The following is a 16,053-nucleotide window of genomic DNA, read 5'->3' on the forward strand; positions in this document are numbered from 1 at the left end:
GGGATGCCATCCACTATGACCACTGCTGGTGGTTATTGCTTGAGCAGGTTTATGGGAGATAAAAGTCAGACTTGGGGGGAAGGGAGGGGGTGTTGGGGGCAAATACCGACACAACCCTGCCCTGGAGGAAGGGCAGAGTTCAGTTTTGAGGAAGTTTCCCTGAAATGAAAGCCAGGCAGCACCGCTGAGCTGTTGCCACAGCCCAGGCACAGGTGGTGGGGCCATGGCTGCCAGGATGCCCCTCTTGAGTCGCCTTAACCAGCCACCCACCCTGGAAAATCTAGCAGAAAAAAACCTACATCACTTTTAAAAAGCGTCATAAAGATTCGACCCCGTAGAGGCTGCACCCAGATCAACTCTAAACGTCTAAACCAGCCCAAAATACCTGCTCTTCACTCAGCAGCCACTTGTGCCAAATATGGTGCCACCTCCTTTGCTGTCCTGGCACAGGCCCCTGCAGCAAATGCTGGGCAGCCCCAGGGACAGGTCCTGCTCACAGGGCCCCAGACGTGCCACACAGCCAGCCACCAGCTGCCAGCAAACTAAGCACATCTGCCTCAGAGCAGGGACACCTCTGTGTGAGGCAAAAAAGGACCTCAGGGCCAAGCGTTGCCAAGAAGTGTCTGCCATGGCCCTTGCTGGGAAAGCCAAAGAAGTGGGCAAGAAGGGGCTTTCCTAGGGAGGTTTTGAGGGAGGGAAAGGTGCACTGATGGGTTATGCCCACATGCAGACACCTGGAGGTTACTGGGGCAAGCCAGGACTTGCCAATCCAAACAGTCAAGGTGGTCCAGGAAACCACTGATGTGCTGCCATCACAGCCCCAGTGTGACCTTCCAGCAAAACACTGGTAAGTGTGGCTCCAGGGAGGTTAATGATTAAATGTTGGTGGGGGAGGAAACCCTGGCACTGGAGCAGCACAGCCACCTGCCCTGGCCCCCACCTGGCCAGGGTCACAGCTGTGCCTGCCTGCAGTGACACATGGGTGCCCCAGGGAAGGACACCCTCAGCTGCCAGCCCTGAGGGGTGGCAGGGAGGTTTTAGGTCAAACCCTTCTGTGTCCTGAGGAAAACAAGGGGAGGAGAGAAAACAGAGTAATTTGGCAAAGGAACCAAGGGGTACTCCAGCTAAACAGGTAGCCAGACTGAGAGGAAACATATCCATGCCTCCACAAAAAACGTAAGACATTTCCAAGACATGCAAATGTTGGCATAACACTCTGAATGTCTGGTGAAGAAGAGCTAGTCCTTGGGACGTGGTACTTTGCCAATAGCAGAGAAACAGTGATAAGCCCCACACTGGGTAGAGGGATGTTACCCATCTGTTCAGAGTGCCTGGTTTGGGGAAAACTGCTGCTTTATCAGACAAGTCCTGCTGAGTTTTGCCCCTCTTTGTGGCCACATACCACGTGCACTTACTATGCAAAGTTCCAGCAGCTTCAGTTATCCAGAGAAGGGAACAGAAAGCTGCAGCTGGAACAAAAAGTTTTGTAGAAATATTTTAAAACCTAAAAAAACCTCACCTGTAATTGAAAGTGCAAGCCACTTTCTACAAGGTACTACAGTTGTACTCATCACAGCAGACTGCCCAAGGAGCCCACAAACTTTCTCAGTCATGCTCCCAAAAACCAAGCACATGCAAAACCCATCTCAGTAGACCCTGCCTGTCACTGACCACCAACCAGGTGAACAGAGAGGCCTTTGAGAGCCTCGTGCCCATCCCAGCAGCCCAAGCCACCTTATTTTCTCCCCACAGACCACACACCCACCCAGCAGCTCTGACTCCACCCAGCTTTAGGAATCCTTCCCCTTTGGGCACCCAAGCTCATGCACAGCTTTCTTACTCCATGCTGCTTTGGCCAAACCACCACCTTTTGCATTGGTGTGCTCAAAACTGCCCATCTCCACCCTTGGTGGAGGTGTCACCCACCTCATGGCATATGGACACAGCTCTGTACACCGTGGTAGATTCTGCTAAAAACGGATTCTGGGTGCCATTGATAGACCTCCATTACAGGGCACCCTTTTGCTGTTGGAACCAGCCACAGTGTCCATGTTCCTGCAACACACTGTCACAGGCAGGAGGCCAGAGCTGCTTGGCCTCTTATCTGGAGACCCTCATTCCAGGAAGCTGAGGAAGAAGCTTAAAATTGCCCTCCATCCAGCCACATTTGCTGATGGGGAAGGAAAAAAAAAAAAAGGGAAAACCCAACCAGGCATCTGCTCTGTCAGCAGCCAGTTGAACCCTCTCGCCTCTCTGTGTCACTTGGGACTCAGGGAAGTCATGGCCATAGCAGAAGAGGGAATGACACGGAGACCAAAGGGTAGGAAAAGCTGTGAGGAACCAGGACATTAACCTTGCTACTGCAGTTTTTATAGAGGCTCAGCAGAAGAAACCCTTAGCTCCATTAATTTTAAGTTATTTCCTTAGCTATGAGTGTGAGAATATTTTAACTCATTTGTAGTGAAAATTTAGATTTTACATAATGTAAATACTCTTATGACAGAAATCTCACTCAGTGTACTGTTTTTGTTGTGTAGCTTCGTTATATCCCCCTAGTCTGAATTTCTTCACCATTCATTTTTGTTGTCAAAAATCGGACTTTGGCAAAACAAAAAACAAAAACACACTGAAGAAGTGACATTACCTTTATCGTCAGCTAAAATATTCTTTTAAGTTAGCTTTTCTTTATCACTCTCTTCTCTCCAAATACCCTGCTGAATTTTCTGGCAATTAAACTCGAATACAGACTAAAAGCCTTAAGGGGGCAAAGTGTGGAAAGGCCGCCAGTGTGGTGGCTGCTGGAGCTGGAGCAGCCCTTCCAAGCCCAGGTGTGGTGAACTCCTTATACCCACAGGACTACCAGCTCACCTGGGCAGGCTGTGGACACTGTTTGGCCTCAGCTGAAAAGAAACAGAAACTGCAGACTCTGCTGACAGGTGCAGATGAAAGCAGGCTCTAGCAGGCAGGTGCGCGCACACAGCGGCCGCACCTCGGCACAGGGATCCCACGCTGTTCCTGTGCCTCCTGCCCAGGCCACCTCTGAGGCCGTGGACCTGCTCAAGGCCTCGTGTCAGCCCTGCATCTAGATGGAGAGATGGGATTTTTATCTCATTCTGGGGGAATTGCTAAATGGGTGGCTGGGTGCCACAGGAAGCATGCGCGGCTGGGGGATCTCCAGCTAGCCCGGCTGCTCCGGCCAGGGAAAAAACAACCCCACCCTCACCAGTGTGCCTGTGGGGCTGCCTGCTCAGGCACCCCCTGCTAGCCACACCTTAGCCCCGTGCCCTTCCTCCTCCTCCTGGCTCTGCTGCCTAGCCCACAGCAGCCCCCTCTGCTGCAGATGCAGAGCAGAAGCTGCCACCCCCCCTTTTTTGGGTGCCCAGTGCACAGCTGAGGCATCCCAATTATTTCTTTCCTCGCCCACCCATCTATGAGGCTCCATTTTAATTAAGTAAAATATTTTTTTGGAGCAGGGTGTGGGTTTCTGTCCTGACCCAAGCAGGAAGGAATTGAGCACAGGAGCCCAGTCCAGATGTCTTTTAGCTACAGCTCCAAGTTTATCCATGTATATCCAAGTATATCCATGGGGATACCAGGCTCTTCCCCCCACCATGCACCAGGGTTGCAGCCTCCCCTTCACCCCACGCACCCCTAGCAAAGGAATCTCTCCTCTCCAGTACCAGTGGAGGAGAAAGACTTGAAGCAATTTGGGAAATTGGCTGTAACTTGCCCTGCGCGCAGAGGGAAAGGCCAAGAAAAAAAAACACCACCACCACCACCCAAAATTGGAAAGAAAAACAAACAAACAAAAATCCCCACCAGACCCAGAAAAAGCTTTTTCCAACACAAAGTACAGATTGGATGCCAACAAAACATTTTGTGGATTCCAGACTGTTGATGCCAAAAAGAGAAACAAGGAAATAAAAGGAAAGAGTCAGAAAAAAAGATAAGTTTTTCCTGGCATTTTTGATCAGTGTTTTTGGTTTTCATTTAAGAGCATTAAGATGTCCTTCAACTGAAAGATCTCAGACTTGAAAGAGAGCATTGCCTCTCAGGTCAAACAATTAGCTTGACCTAAAACATTGAATTTACTTGTTGCTTTTCATCCGATATCTTCAGTTGCTTTGAGTCAGAACAAAACATACCTCCTCGAGCTTTTTTCAAAACTAAGGGAATTATTCATATCGCTGCTCTGCATGATGGGCCCACTGGTCTCTACAAGAGCCTGTACTCATAATAAGTAGCATTTACATAATGGTTTTGATGCTTCCCAAAAACGACGCACCGTTTTGCTTGAAATTGTGCAAGGTTTCAGAAAGTTCCTCCTCCCTTCCCCCTCAGTATTTCTGCTATTAAATCTGCCCTAGGAAAGGCTGCAGCTGGAGTTAAACCACTTGTATGTTCCCCCTCACTGAAGAGGGACTTCCCCTATAGCCTGGGACCTCTCTCTGTGCCACTCCTCTGCCTCCAGCGGGGCGATGGGGACTGTGCCTCTTCTCCCACGCACTCGTGGCACCTCAGCAGCTCTCTGAAGTCACTGAGGTAGCTTTTCCTCTCTCATTGATGAAGATGGGCCACTGTGTCCAGGAGATGAGTCAGAGCAGACACCGTTTTTTCACTCCCTGAGGTGTCTGGACTTCACACTAACCTTTTCCTTTAGGAGGAACAGAAAGTGTATTCATCTGGGGCACCGCAGGAGCCAAGACTGAAGAAAACCAGGCTGCAGCCCGGGCCTGCTTGCTCTGCCTGGCAAAGATGAGTAACTCTGCCCTCCCGCTCTCTTGCTGCCTTCCACTGCTGCCCAAATCCACCGCCCAGGCTGCAGAAACCCACTGCAACCTGGGGAGGTGCTCAGCTCTCTCAGGGATCCTGAAAAAGCTGGAGGGCCACAGAGAAAGGGGGAGAAGTAGCTAATAAACTGTATTTCCGCAGATGCTCAGAAAACTTAAAAAAAAAAAAAAAAGGGAGAGAGAGAGAGAAGAAAAGCCAGAAGGAGTGATGTTTGAGATGAGGCAAAGAGCTGCTGCTGTAAATACTTGCTATGGATTTGCTGTGTCAGCTCTCCTCTATTAGCCACACTTGTTCAGAACAGCAGTTTTACCTCAGGTATGCAGCCATCTATCACTTACACGTTTAAATAATGCCTTCACGTTTCTGCCCATTTTCTCAAGCCTCAGCTGTGTACTCTCCCACCTCCCTGGCCTTCAAGCAAGTACATTTCATTTGCATTCGAAGCCTGCAGACTGGGTTTGTAATAGCTTCCAGAAACCACCATTGTTCTCCCTCAAAGCTGAGGAAACAGGATCCGGAAGCCGGGCGGCTCGTTCCCTGCCCCATTCAGCCAAGAAAGCCCTCACACCTGATGCTCCTGCGTGTTGCAGCGGCCATAAAGCAAAGCTCAGACAGCCTCAGACAGAAGCCAGCACCAGGGTACGTATCATAAAAGCAATTGTCAACGAGGCAGAAGGAACAGAAGCAGGAGGAAGCCAGGAGCAGCAAGGATAAGCTGATTTTGGGAGAGGGGGTGCAGCCAGCAGCGGTCTGGGGAGCTGCAGGATGCCCCCGCTGCAGCAGGCCCACATTCAGTCTCACCGTGGCTAAAGACAGGTCAGTCCCAGGCACCCCATATGTCTGCATCGTTAATTCATTGTGGAAATATTTACTATTCAAAGCAGCACAAGTGCAAGGTCATACAGGAAGAAACTAAGGAGTCTGGGGAGAGAGACTTGGGGCAGCAGTGCCCCGCTCCCTCTCCAGCTGGAAAAGCCCCAGGCAACACCGACCAAATGCCAATGTCCCACGGTTTGCCAACCAGCTCCTCCCACGTTCCCAGCACCTTGGTCTCTGCCAGCTGCAAAGGGAGCTCAGAGACCAACCTGAGGCATCGATCTCAAACCAAATCTCAACAGCAATGCCCAATCCATGGCGCACATCCATATGAAAGAGACCTACAGCCATGGTGTCCAAGTGCCTCAGCATTCCATGCATTCCCAGCAGGTGGAAAAGCTGGAAGTGGTCATCTGGGAGAATAAATGTGGGTTAGTTGGTGCTGCCAGCAGGACTAGCACTGTAACATTAAAATAGCTGCCAAAGGGTGTGAGTGAGGGGGGAGCTGGTTTCTGTGTCAGGTTTTACCTGCAATCCACGCCATCGGAGGAGGCACCAGCCTCATCCAGCATCTCTCCTCATGATGGCCATGCATGTGACAGGAGCACATCTCTGTAATTCTGGAAACAAGGAGGGAAGTCCCTATGACTAATTTGTGCTGGAGGCTTCCTGCTGCCGCTGTGGAAACAGCTCTGGTACTTCTGAAAGCTTGTAGACAACAATTTTCATACAGAAATTTTGCACTCGCCTATTAGGTCTCAGAAAACGAAGAGAAACATAGCACAGAACTGAAACTGGTATTAGTAAGTGGTATTAATGTCATTAAAGAATGGGAGAAATCAAACCACCATAAATACACACAGAGCCTTAAAGAGTTTGGTTCATAATGTTTAAAAATAACTGCAACGCAGATCACTGGAGAGCAAAGAAACAAAACAGAAAAGGATGAGGGATGGAAGTGCTGAGAACAGGAGGTCAGAGGCTACAAAACTGGCATCCCCTTACTGGAAAAAATGATTACTAAGAGATGAGCACAGATAGCTCTAGATAGAAAACAGACCTGGTTGGAGAGGAGGAGAAGGCGATCTGAGCAAGCATAGCAGAGAAGGTAAAAGATCTGAGGGAGGGACACAGGACATAGTTAAAACTGTCCTGTTAGAAAGGATAAAGACATTGTAATGCAAAGAGGATGACCAGGGAATTTTGTGGAAGCTGGTTTTTGCCCATGATGCTGCTTCCGGATCTTCTGCTTCTGGAGATAAGAGTTCAGTTTGGTGGGTTGATGTCTGCTGCTGGTTTCTGCCCATCCTTGCACATTCTGGGTTTCTGCTCTATCATCCCTCCAGCAACTTCTGGCAGAAGTTGGATCAAGTCTGAAGGCTCCTGAGCTCTTATTTTCTGTGTTACCCAGGTTGGGATGGTCCTTTCCTGCCTTGACACCCTGTCTTGGGTATCCAGTCATGGTCTATCTTCTTGCTGTGACAGAAAGCCCAGGGCAGGAAGGCAGGAGGACACAAAGTCCAGGGTGGCTGGGCAGGAGCTGCCAGAACAGCTGCAAATGACTGCCAGAGCACAGTCTTTGGACCTTATCTGCAAGGTCCTCCCATCGCCTGGCACCAAGCTAAAAGCTCCTCTGGGGAGCTCCTGTAACAGCCAACCCCATCACCACTCCAGCCAGGAGCAAGGAGAACAAGGTGCCTCCCTCTAAGGAGTGATTTTCTTCCCTCCAGTCCCGGCAGCCCAGAGCCACCCAGCTGCCCCCAGAAGTGCAGCCCCCTCCTGCCGTGGCCATCACTTCCTGGCATTTGGATTTAGAAAAACAGCAGCTGCCAAAAACCCAACAAAAACAACAGAGGCTTCACAAGACTCTCACCTGCCAGGGAAGGAATGTGAGGCAGATGCTGGCAATGCTATTTGGTGACAGAGAAGTCCCTTGGGAAGGAAGAACACTGTGCAAGGAAACAAGACCTTCACCAAGCACAAACAGGATGCCAGGGTCAGGGCCAGCTATCATGCACACCTTCCTAATCAAGTATCACCCCACGCTGGCCAGCTGAACTGGTTGGCATTCATTTGGCAGAAATGCCAGTAGGATGAAAGGCACAAATAAGCTGCACCTTGTAGGGCAAAAAAGAAAAACTCAAAAAAAAAACAAACAACAAACCCAAACAAACCACATAAAACCAAACCAACATTTACTACTATGTATTTTAAATCAATTTTCCCCATTTTCACTCACAATGCCTCACAACTCAAAGAAAAAGAAACATCCTAGCTATTTGCATGCTGTTGATGTATTTTGCTTCCTTTGTTTTTCAATTTGCTTGTTCATAAGAGCAGACTGGTTTCATTTTGTTGCTTTCATGAATTAGCATAGTTAACAAAATTATAACCTCAAATCCTACTTTGGTAAGATGAAATAAGACTCAATCTAGTTCTGAGGGAAAACAGCTTTGCAAGGCATTAACATCTTTATCCCATTTCAGAAAATAACCACTTAATAACTTTGTAATAGAAAACTTCCTTTAATTTTTTAATGTGGTTGGATACCTGTAGGTAATAATGCTGATTTAAATAATTATGTTGGCAATTGACTTAGCACTTAAAATGGCCACAGCAGCCTTTACCCCTAAGCTACAACACAGGCAAGCACAGGCAAGATTACCGAAGACGGCAGTTTCCTGCAAACATTTTAATAAACTTCTGCATTGTAAGAAGAAAACCAAGCACCACACCACCATCCCCAGCCTCTGGAGGCCATACAAAGCAGAACCAGCTTGTGAAGGAAGGCCTTTTACTCCCCTGAACAAGCACCCCTCCCAACCCTAGCAGCATGTGACACTCATCTCTGCTTCCAGCTGGGAACTGACAAGATGGGTCTGAAGGATTTAAGGCTTTCCACTCAAAAAAAAAAATAATAATTTTTTTCAACATTATTCTACCCAGAAGTACCCAAACCCTCTTTTCTTACCCTACATTTTCTTTTCAGATATAACTTACTTTGCAGAAAAGCAGCATTTTCAGTATAGTCTCACAGGCATGCTTTTCCCCAGCTCCCTCCCCAGCAGCAGGATGTTTGGGTTCATTTTATCATTGTTATGTGCCTTAATTTGGTCCCTTCACATCCATAATCCCAGGTCTCCTTCACATTTCAAGGAGAGTGTAAAGCACGTAAGGGTTTGGGAACACTACGATGGCCTGTGGAAGTTCTTTATCTGGCCTTCACAAACCTGGTATGGGTAGTGGTGCTTACCTTTAGCACTGGAATTCAAGGATGAACTGTAGCTTTCATCATGTCTCAGGAGAGACTTCTCCCCAAGTGCAGAGAAATCCTATTTTCAGCTGGACTTATGGGAGCAGGACACCAACGTGCAGGTTTCCTCAGATTCACTGGACAACAGGCTGCTGTGCTTGAGTACCCACAATTTATTAATCCCTAATAAAGAGCTGACCCAACAGGCTAGGGCATCAGAAAACTTCCCTCAGACATGATGGCAGCATTTTGTCTCCACATCCACAACAGTTTCCAGTATGTCTGTGGATCACCTTTAAAATGCAGCTCAGACCAAAACTGGCCTGAGTTTGTAAAGAAGCTAAAACAGCTGAGGAGGGTGAGTGGTCTCATTCTTTCCTCACTGAATTTAGTAAAGGCAAAACATTTGGAGACAAACACTGGCTTCTTTTTAAAAATAAGAATTTTGTGTTCATCAGAATGAAAAGGAAATTATGTCTCAATTCAGCCAAACTAGGTAAGAGAGGAAGAGATCCTTCCCTTAAGAAAAACCCAGCCTCGATGAGCTGAAGCTTCAGCCTGAGGCTGAAGCCAGGTTGTTGCAATTACCTTCACTCTCTTTGTGAAAGTGTTCACACCCCAAACACTGGGAAAGCTCTGGCTGAACACAGCCATGACTTCATTTTATCTGGCTGGGAAAGCCCACTCCAGCAGCTGTGCCCTCCGTTCACCACCCTCTACTTTGGCCAACTGATCAAAGCACCCAAACCAAATTAATCCCAGAAGCTGTCCTGCTGTGTTCAGTTTTTCTTACCCAATTGATTCTAATCTTTGTTCTCATCTAACAGGAGGACAAGGAAAGCAGGTAACAAAGCACAGCCTGGGAGCAAGAAAAGGGCATGTACCAATAAAAACCACTGCTAAATCCATCATTAGATTACTACTATGCAAGCAGCAGCATCTGCCTTTTCTTAGTAAGGCAGTAATTTCACACCAAGCAATCAGGTACCAAAAATGCGTTCCTCTTTGGTGGATGATGGGTGTTAAGATGCTAGCTAGAAAATTCACCTATAGCCTTGCATTTCTTTTATCGTCTGATGTTCTTGAATCCAAGATGGAAAAGGGTGGTATTTAGTATTTTATAGAATATAAGTAATTTTCAGATACTGAAAACATGGATTGGAAAACACGTCAGTCCAGCCCATTACAAAATGCAATACAGCCCATTCCCTTCCAATTGCTCAAGCTTCTTTTGCCTGTGCCTCCTCAAAGCATCCTATTCATGCTCCTGGTTCTCCCAGCATCACTCACATTTGTAATTGCATTAGTCATGAATTGTTCATCAAGTACTTTTGATACAAAGAGGAAAGAGCTGTCAGACAAACAGGAGACATTATGAGCACATTATGCACCACCAGAAAGGAATGAAGAAATTCATAACGATATAATGAGAAAACTGGAAAAGGAAGCGGGTGCCTCCTCAATGGCTGGCTTTATACTTCAGAAATCAGCTCTACATCAGCTTTTAAAAGGGATTTCTGTGCCAAGCTAAAAGTGTAAATCTCATGCCCAAGCACTGTGAGCTGTGCAGGCAGTCTCTGGATGGAACGACTGCTCAGAGATTGCACAGAGTCCAGAGGATGCATTTGTTTGGGTAACAAATTAACTCCTTCTCTGAGGAAACACCGGCAATCTCCATTTTCCTCTTCCTTTTATCATTTTCAGTAATAGGTCCTAGATTTTTCCCTGCTATGGACAGGTGTTTTGTCACACAACTGGTCTTGACAGACCATGACAAAGGAGTTTCTGTCAGCAACATTACTGTGTCAGCACCTCCCCTATCTATAGGCCAAACTTCTGGAGCAGTGGGTGGAGGTAAGTAATGGAGTGGGAACATGTTCATCAGTATAATTCAATTCTAGAATACATATAAATTTCTGATCAACGTGTTATGCAAGCAATCTTCACATCCACAAAACACTGCACAGTGTTAATCTCTCCAAGGATTTTGTCCCCTTAATCATTACAGTAACAGAAACTAAGAGGAAACCACCTCAGGTTACAAATCCAGATAAAAATGCTGTCTTATATTGACTGGCTCATTAGTTTACAAACCAAGAAATAATTTTATTACAAAACTTCAGACTGCAGAATCTTTTGTCTTCATGCAATAGGATTCTATAGTGTTGGGATGGGAACATCTGTATGTTCCCATCACCAAATCTGCCTCCTGTGTATCCCAATCTTCTTCTGCACCTTGTCTTATGGACAATCCTGCTGTGTGTCATCTCAAACCAGCCTAGCAACACCATAATTATTTCCTGCACCATCCACCAAGGTAAGCCACAGCTCTTCCATACCAGCCTACCTTGCTGTAAACATATGAAGCATCAGTACAAATGGTGGGGAGTAGATACCCATATTGCTCAATGTACAGCAGCTATACAGGCCCCAATCCAGGTTACTGCCTGCAGATACTTTCATATGCCCTTGGTGACACAGCACTACTAGGAGACCCACACCTTCCAATGTCACAGCCAGTTATCAGGCAAGGTATGCTAAGACTTTTCTAACAGCAACCGATGTCTGTAAGCAGGCAACTAATTTGAACTCTCTGTAGCTATGACACGAAACTGAAGGAAGAGAAAGGTCACACTAACCACACAAAATACAAAGCTACAAATGAAGGAGGAAGTGTTGCAGACTTCAGTACGAAGCTGAAGCCAAGTCCTCTATTGCTCCTTTCCCTCTTTTCTGACTAAAAACAGGGAGGTCATTGAAGAAAGTGCACCCTTAGAGGCCTGCAAACCAGAGGCTGTTCTTGCACAGTTTGCAAACAGGATTGACAGCCATGTCAAACAGCCACGAGGCTCTCTGGACTGCTTCAACAGGACTATACTTCTCTGTTTTCACATCTTCTTGAGAAGAAAGCAGTGCCGCTTACGATGTAAAGGGAAGGAAAAGTCTTACAGAAATGGAAGTTGAAAAAGAACCATGAGATCATACTGCTTTGTGTGGGAGACCACATGGCTTTACTCCCTTTGATAGTTTTAAATAGTAGAAACCATGAGAAAATTTAAACCACTAAAATTAGAAGTAACATTCTCATAGTTGCAGCTGATATAGGTGATCTCACATTGTCATATTTGAGAAGACACACGAGAGGACAGAGCTACGTTTTGTTATACTTCACTGCCTTAATTTAAGCAACTGCATCCATACACAAATGTCTAACTATGCAACCTAGTTATTGAAGGAGCAGCTCTTCTGCAAGTCACTAGATGCTGTTACTATACTGCAACTCCATAATCAGGCCACTTATTACTTGTAATAAATTCACTCCCACCATGTACATTTAAGTGAAAGACTAGTTTGAAAACTAAGAATTGTTACCTGTAATTAGAGAAAACCAAAGCAAGCCATGACCTGTACATTTTCTTATTATACTAGCAAAATAATCTTTATAGGCTGGGAAAAGAAGAAAACAAAGCAAATCTTTCACTCTAAAGCTCTACAGTTATGCAGAACAAATTATCCTTTTTGGATTAATACGTCTAAATGCAACAGCCACAAGAGAAAGCTACCAGAACTGAGAATTTAAGATACAGCAAGACATTAAAAAAACACAGCTACACTGTTAACTGCATTTCAACAAAGTATTCCAACTCAGTAGCTTTTTTTCTACCCAGCCTTAGCGTTTTGATTTCTAAATCACTATATCTATTTAACAAGAAAGCTAGTTTCACTGACTGAAATGAAAGGCTAATTTTACCAGACCATTGCATAGACAGAGTACAGATGGCATGATTCAGAAAGCTGGATATTGGTGTCTGCACATAGAAATTTAATTAAAAAATGAGTTTGTATCAATTGTTTTTATTAGGTATCAGCAGGTTACAAATTTGAATTAAGAAACAAAGTTAGAGAACAGAATTACCTTGAGCTCAATCTTGGTTGTGAGGTTTTTTTTCTTTAAGTCATAATAATTTTTTATATAGAATGTCATCAGTAATAAATTCTAGACTGTCTAAAACACAGCCCCACTATTTCCTAATTCAATATTTCATAATTTAAAAAACTAAGATTGTTTTAACAATTTTTAACAAGTATTTCATTAACTACTCTATTAGGCCTTTTATATATTTTTTTTCAATTTGTACACAATGCAGATTTTTAAAAAGCACTTAAGGGTTCTATATTGCAATTTTTTGTAACTCTCAAAACTAGGAATAAATAGATGGTTCCCATCAGAAGATGAAATCCAGTATATTCAATAAACCACGTGTCTTGAATTCTCCATACCTCACATCTAAGCATACAATTTTCTAGCAGGAATATTGTTTTAAAACACTAATGCCCCATCATTTTAATGCACATCAATTTATGACTGCAAGAGCTTCTACTTTCTGATAAGTGCGGGTTTAACTTAATTCTGTATTTTGCTACAGTCCACTAAATACCACCTCAGCATATGCTTCATTTACATTTTCTTCTCCAGAGCTGGTAAGACAGTCAAGACAAGTTAAGTCTAGTGAGTAAGGGATGCAGCTGCACTGAGGTTTCTGTTAGAAAACCTCATTTCCAACGTACACTTTCTCTTTCCTGCCTCACAGCCAAAACCAGTAATAAAATAAAGCTTCCAACATCTAACATTAAGGTCACTAAGAAATACAAGACTGTAAAGGAAGGGGAATAAAACAACATACGCAATGTAACAAGATTTCTGCTCTGTAAAGATGAAATGGCAGGCAGAGGAGGCTGAGCCAGAAAGCTGCACAAGGGAATATGCTGGAACAAGTGAAAACATCAACAGTCTTAAGGCAACCTTCATTTTGAATCAGCAGCGTGATTACTTGTGTATCTGAAGAGAAATCCTTCTTTAGTGTACTTAATTATGTCGATACAAAAGATGTTATGAACCATATCGATCCTAGAAAAGTAAAAAAAAGACAGACATGAGTATGTTTTCCACTGAAAGAAATTCCTTTTACTCACTTTGTTAAAATAAATATTAGTTTAGTTTTTAAAGACTTAAAGAAAATTGACCAGTGCCTCCAAGAACTGGAGTTTACAGTTAAACTCCAGGTTAACTAGCCTGATTTTCAAAGACCCATAAGCTCCTGCTGACCTCATATAGGAAATGCAAACCCACTGGAGCACAAAGCTTTACACTGTTGAGACCAGGATGTCTTAATTTTGTGCACAAACATGGATCAGAGGTAGTGCTGTCAAGTCAATTAAAGAGCCAATACAAGAGCTGGGCTAGATGATCGCTGCAGGTCCCTTTCAAATAATCTATTCTATTCTAAGTTATGAAGTATTATTACTTTAAAAATAAAGTGACAGCAAATAACTTCCATAGTGGAATTTTTGTTTTAATTGTAAAAAAAGAAATAAACTTCATAAGGGAAAAGGCAAAAAAGTTGAGCTATCAGCTACAGATCTATTTTTTAAAAGATAGAGATCTACTGTTTACCAGGAGAGGTCTACAAAGTTCAAAACTAAATTCATTCTTTTCTCCCTAAAGGTGATTCAATATCAGGATCCATAATACTAAACCCTTGCAAAAAAACTTTAACTGGTGGTTAATATATTGTCATATTTTTACTAACCTGTATAGATGTCATGACCCCATTAGCAAGTACAGAAAGTTTTCCAGCCACTGATTTCACTCCTTGTTTAAACTGAGCTATATCGGGAGCTGAAGGCAAGACATTTGTAATGTTGTAGCTTCCTAAAATGAGAACACATACATACAGAAGAAAGCAGAATATTATATTAAAAGTAGCCTTTTTTTCCTCCCTCGAAGTACAATACTGTAAAAAACACTAGGCATAGATTTGAAATTTCTTAAAATGCATCTTCCTTTTAACTTTTTCCAGTTGTTTGTAATTCCACCAAGAGTGTCATCTTCTACACTTTGTATTCCCAGCTGAGCAATTAATGTTTGGATAACGTATGATTTATTCTGCACTCTCCATCTGCTGCAATGTTATTTGTCTTGTATCCTAAAATGCTAATAAAGCTTAATACTAAAGCTGCTATTACCTTACAATTTAAAGATTAATGCACTTCAGTGGTGGCTGAAGTGATGAACCATATTTGTGTGCATGCATAGCTATGTCTTGCACGCTGTATACACACACAGATTTTGCATTACTGCATCTGAGGCTTGGAAAATTCTAAGGAAATTATAATAAAGGTAAGTTAGCAAGTTCTAAGATTCCAAAACAAAGCTGGCAACCAAGCATTCCTTAAAGCAAATATATTCAAGCCAGTAAGCGTTAGTTCTACTGCTATTATGAAAAGTATAGGCCTACAGATAACAAAAATCAAAGATGTTTCACAACTCAGTGCGTGATAAGTATTAACATGCTAACAGTTAAACCCACTCATTTGCAAAAAGAATTACTGGGATGCCTTAAGATTAAATACCTGGTCCTGTAAAAGGCACAAATGGCACTAAAACATCACAAAACCATGATCTCAGGAATAAATGAAGCTCCTGAGAGGAAGCATCCCAAACCACACTGTTTTCAAAACAGAGACTGCCATTTTTAGCCTGAATTTAGACACGTAGCCAACTGCTAGTCATGACCAGTCAGGACACAAGTGGTGACTTGTGAGCAGTTACGGAACCTCAAACAAACTCATCCAGCTGCAGACTCCACAACCTGCACAGCTCTAACTCCTCTTGAAAGCAGCTCTGTGTAGGGCACTGCTAGCACTGCCAGCCCTTTCTTTTCCACTTTTTTTATTTTTGAACAGCAGTTGATGAGGAAGAGAGAGAACTTGCAGCTCTTCTTTCCATGGGAAATTAAAGGCACCTGCCTCATGAGCAGTCTGCAAAAGACATTACTGTAGATAATCTGATTTCTAAGCTAAGTAGCTGCTTCTAGTGGTGGATTGCATAGTCACAGAGCTTCCCACTCCATTCTATAGAACCGTTTCTACAATGCATGGGCACACTTACAGATTATTTTCAAAAATTCACTGTCATTGAGACAGCCCTGTTTCTGAGCTGTAATTTTTTGCTTCCTTATGATCGGTTCCACTTACCAAATGCTTCAGCATTTTATGTTACTAATGTCATAGAGTCACAAAAATAAAATTTGCAGTTATAAATAACCTGAGAAAATCACTAACCACTTCTCAGCCACATGAATTTTCTCATGTTTTTCTGGTTGGGTATGTTTTCTGAAAAATTTCTCACA

The 16,053-nt window shown here is 44.0% G+C and overlaps 1 protein-coding gene across 4 annotated transcripts in view; it reads right to left on the reverse strand.

Moving 5' to 3' along the window:
* Positions 1 to 12,699: 12,699 nt before the first annotated feature.
* ARFGAP3 (ADP ribosylation factor GTPase activating protein 3) overlaps positions 12,700 to 16,053 on the reverse strand; it is a 33,858-nt gene continuing 30,504 nt past the window's right edge. For all 4 annotated transcript variants that reach the window (XM_051628837.1, XM_051628916.1, XM_051628749.1 and 1 more), the window contains 2 exons: positions 14,452 to 14,573; positions 12,700 to 13,769 (listed from right to left, as the gene is read on the reverse strand). In XM_051628837.1, the coding sequence (XP_051484797.1) occupies positions 13,752 to 13,769; positions 14,452 to 14,573 (140 nt within the window). In that variant the 3' untranslated portion in view covers positions 12,700 to 13,751. The remainder of the gene's footprint in view (positions 13,770 to 14,451; positions 14,574 to 16,053) is intronic.

The sequence above is a fragment of the Apus apus genome, chromosome 1 (assembly GCF_020740795.1).
Source record: "Apus apus isolate bApuApu2 chromosome 1, bApuApu2.pri.cur, whole genome shotgun sequence".
NCBI classification, from domain to species: Eukaryota; Metazoa; Chordata; class Aves; order Apodiformes; family Apodidae; genus Apus; species Apus apus.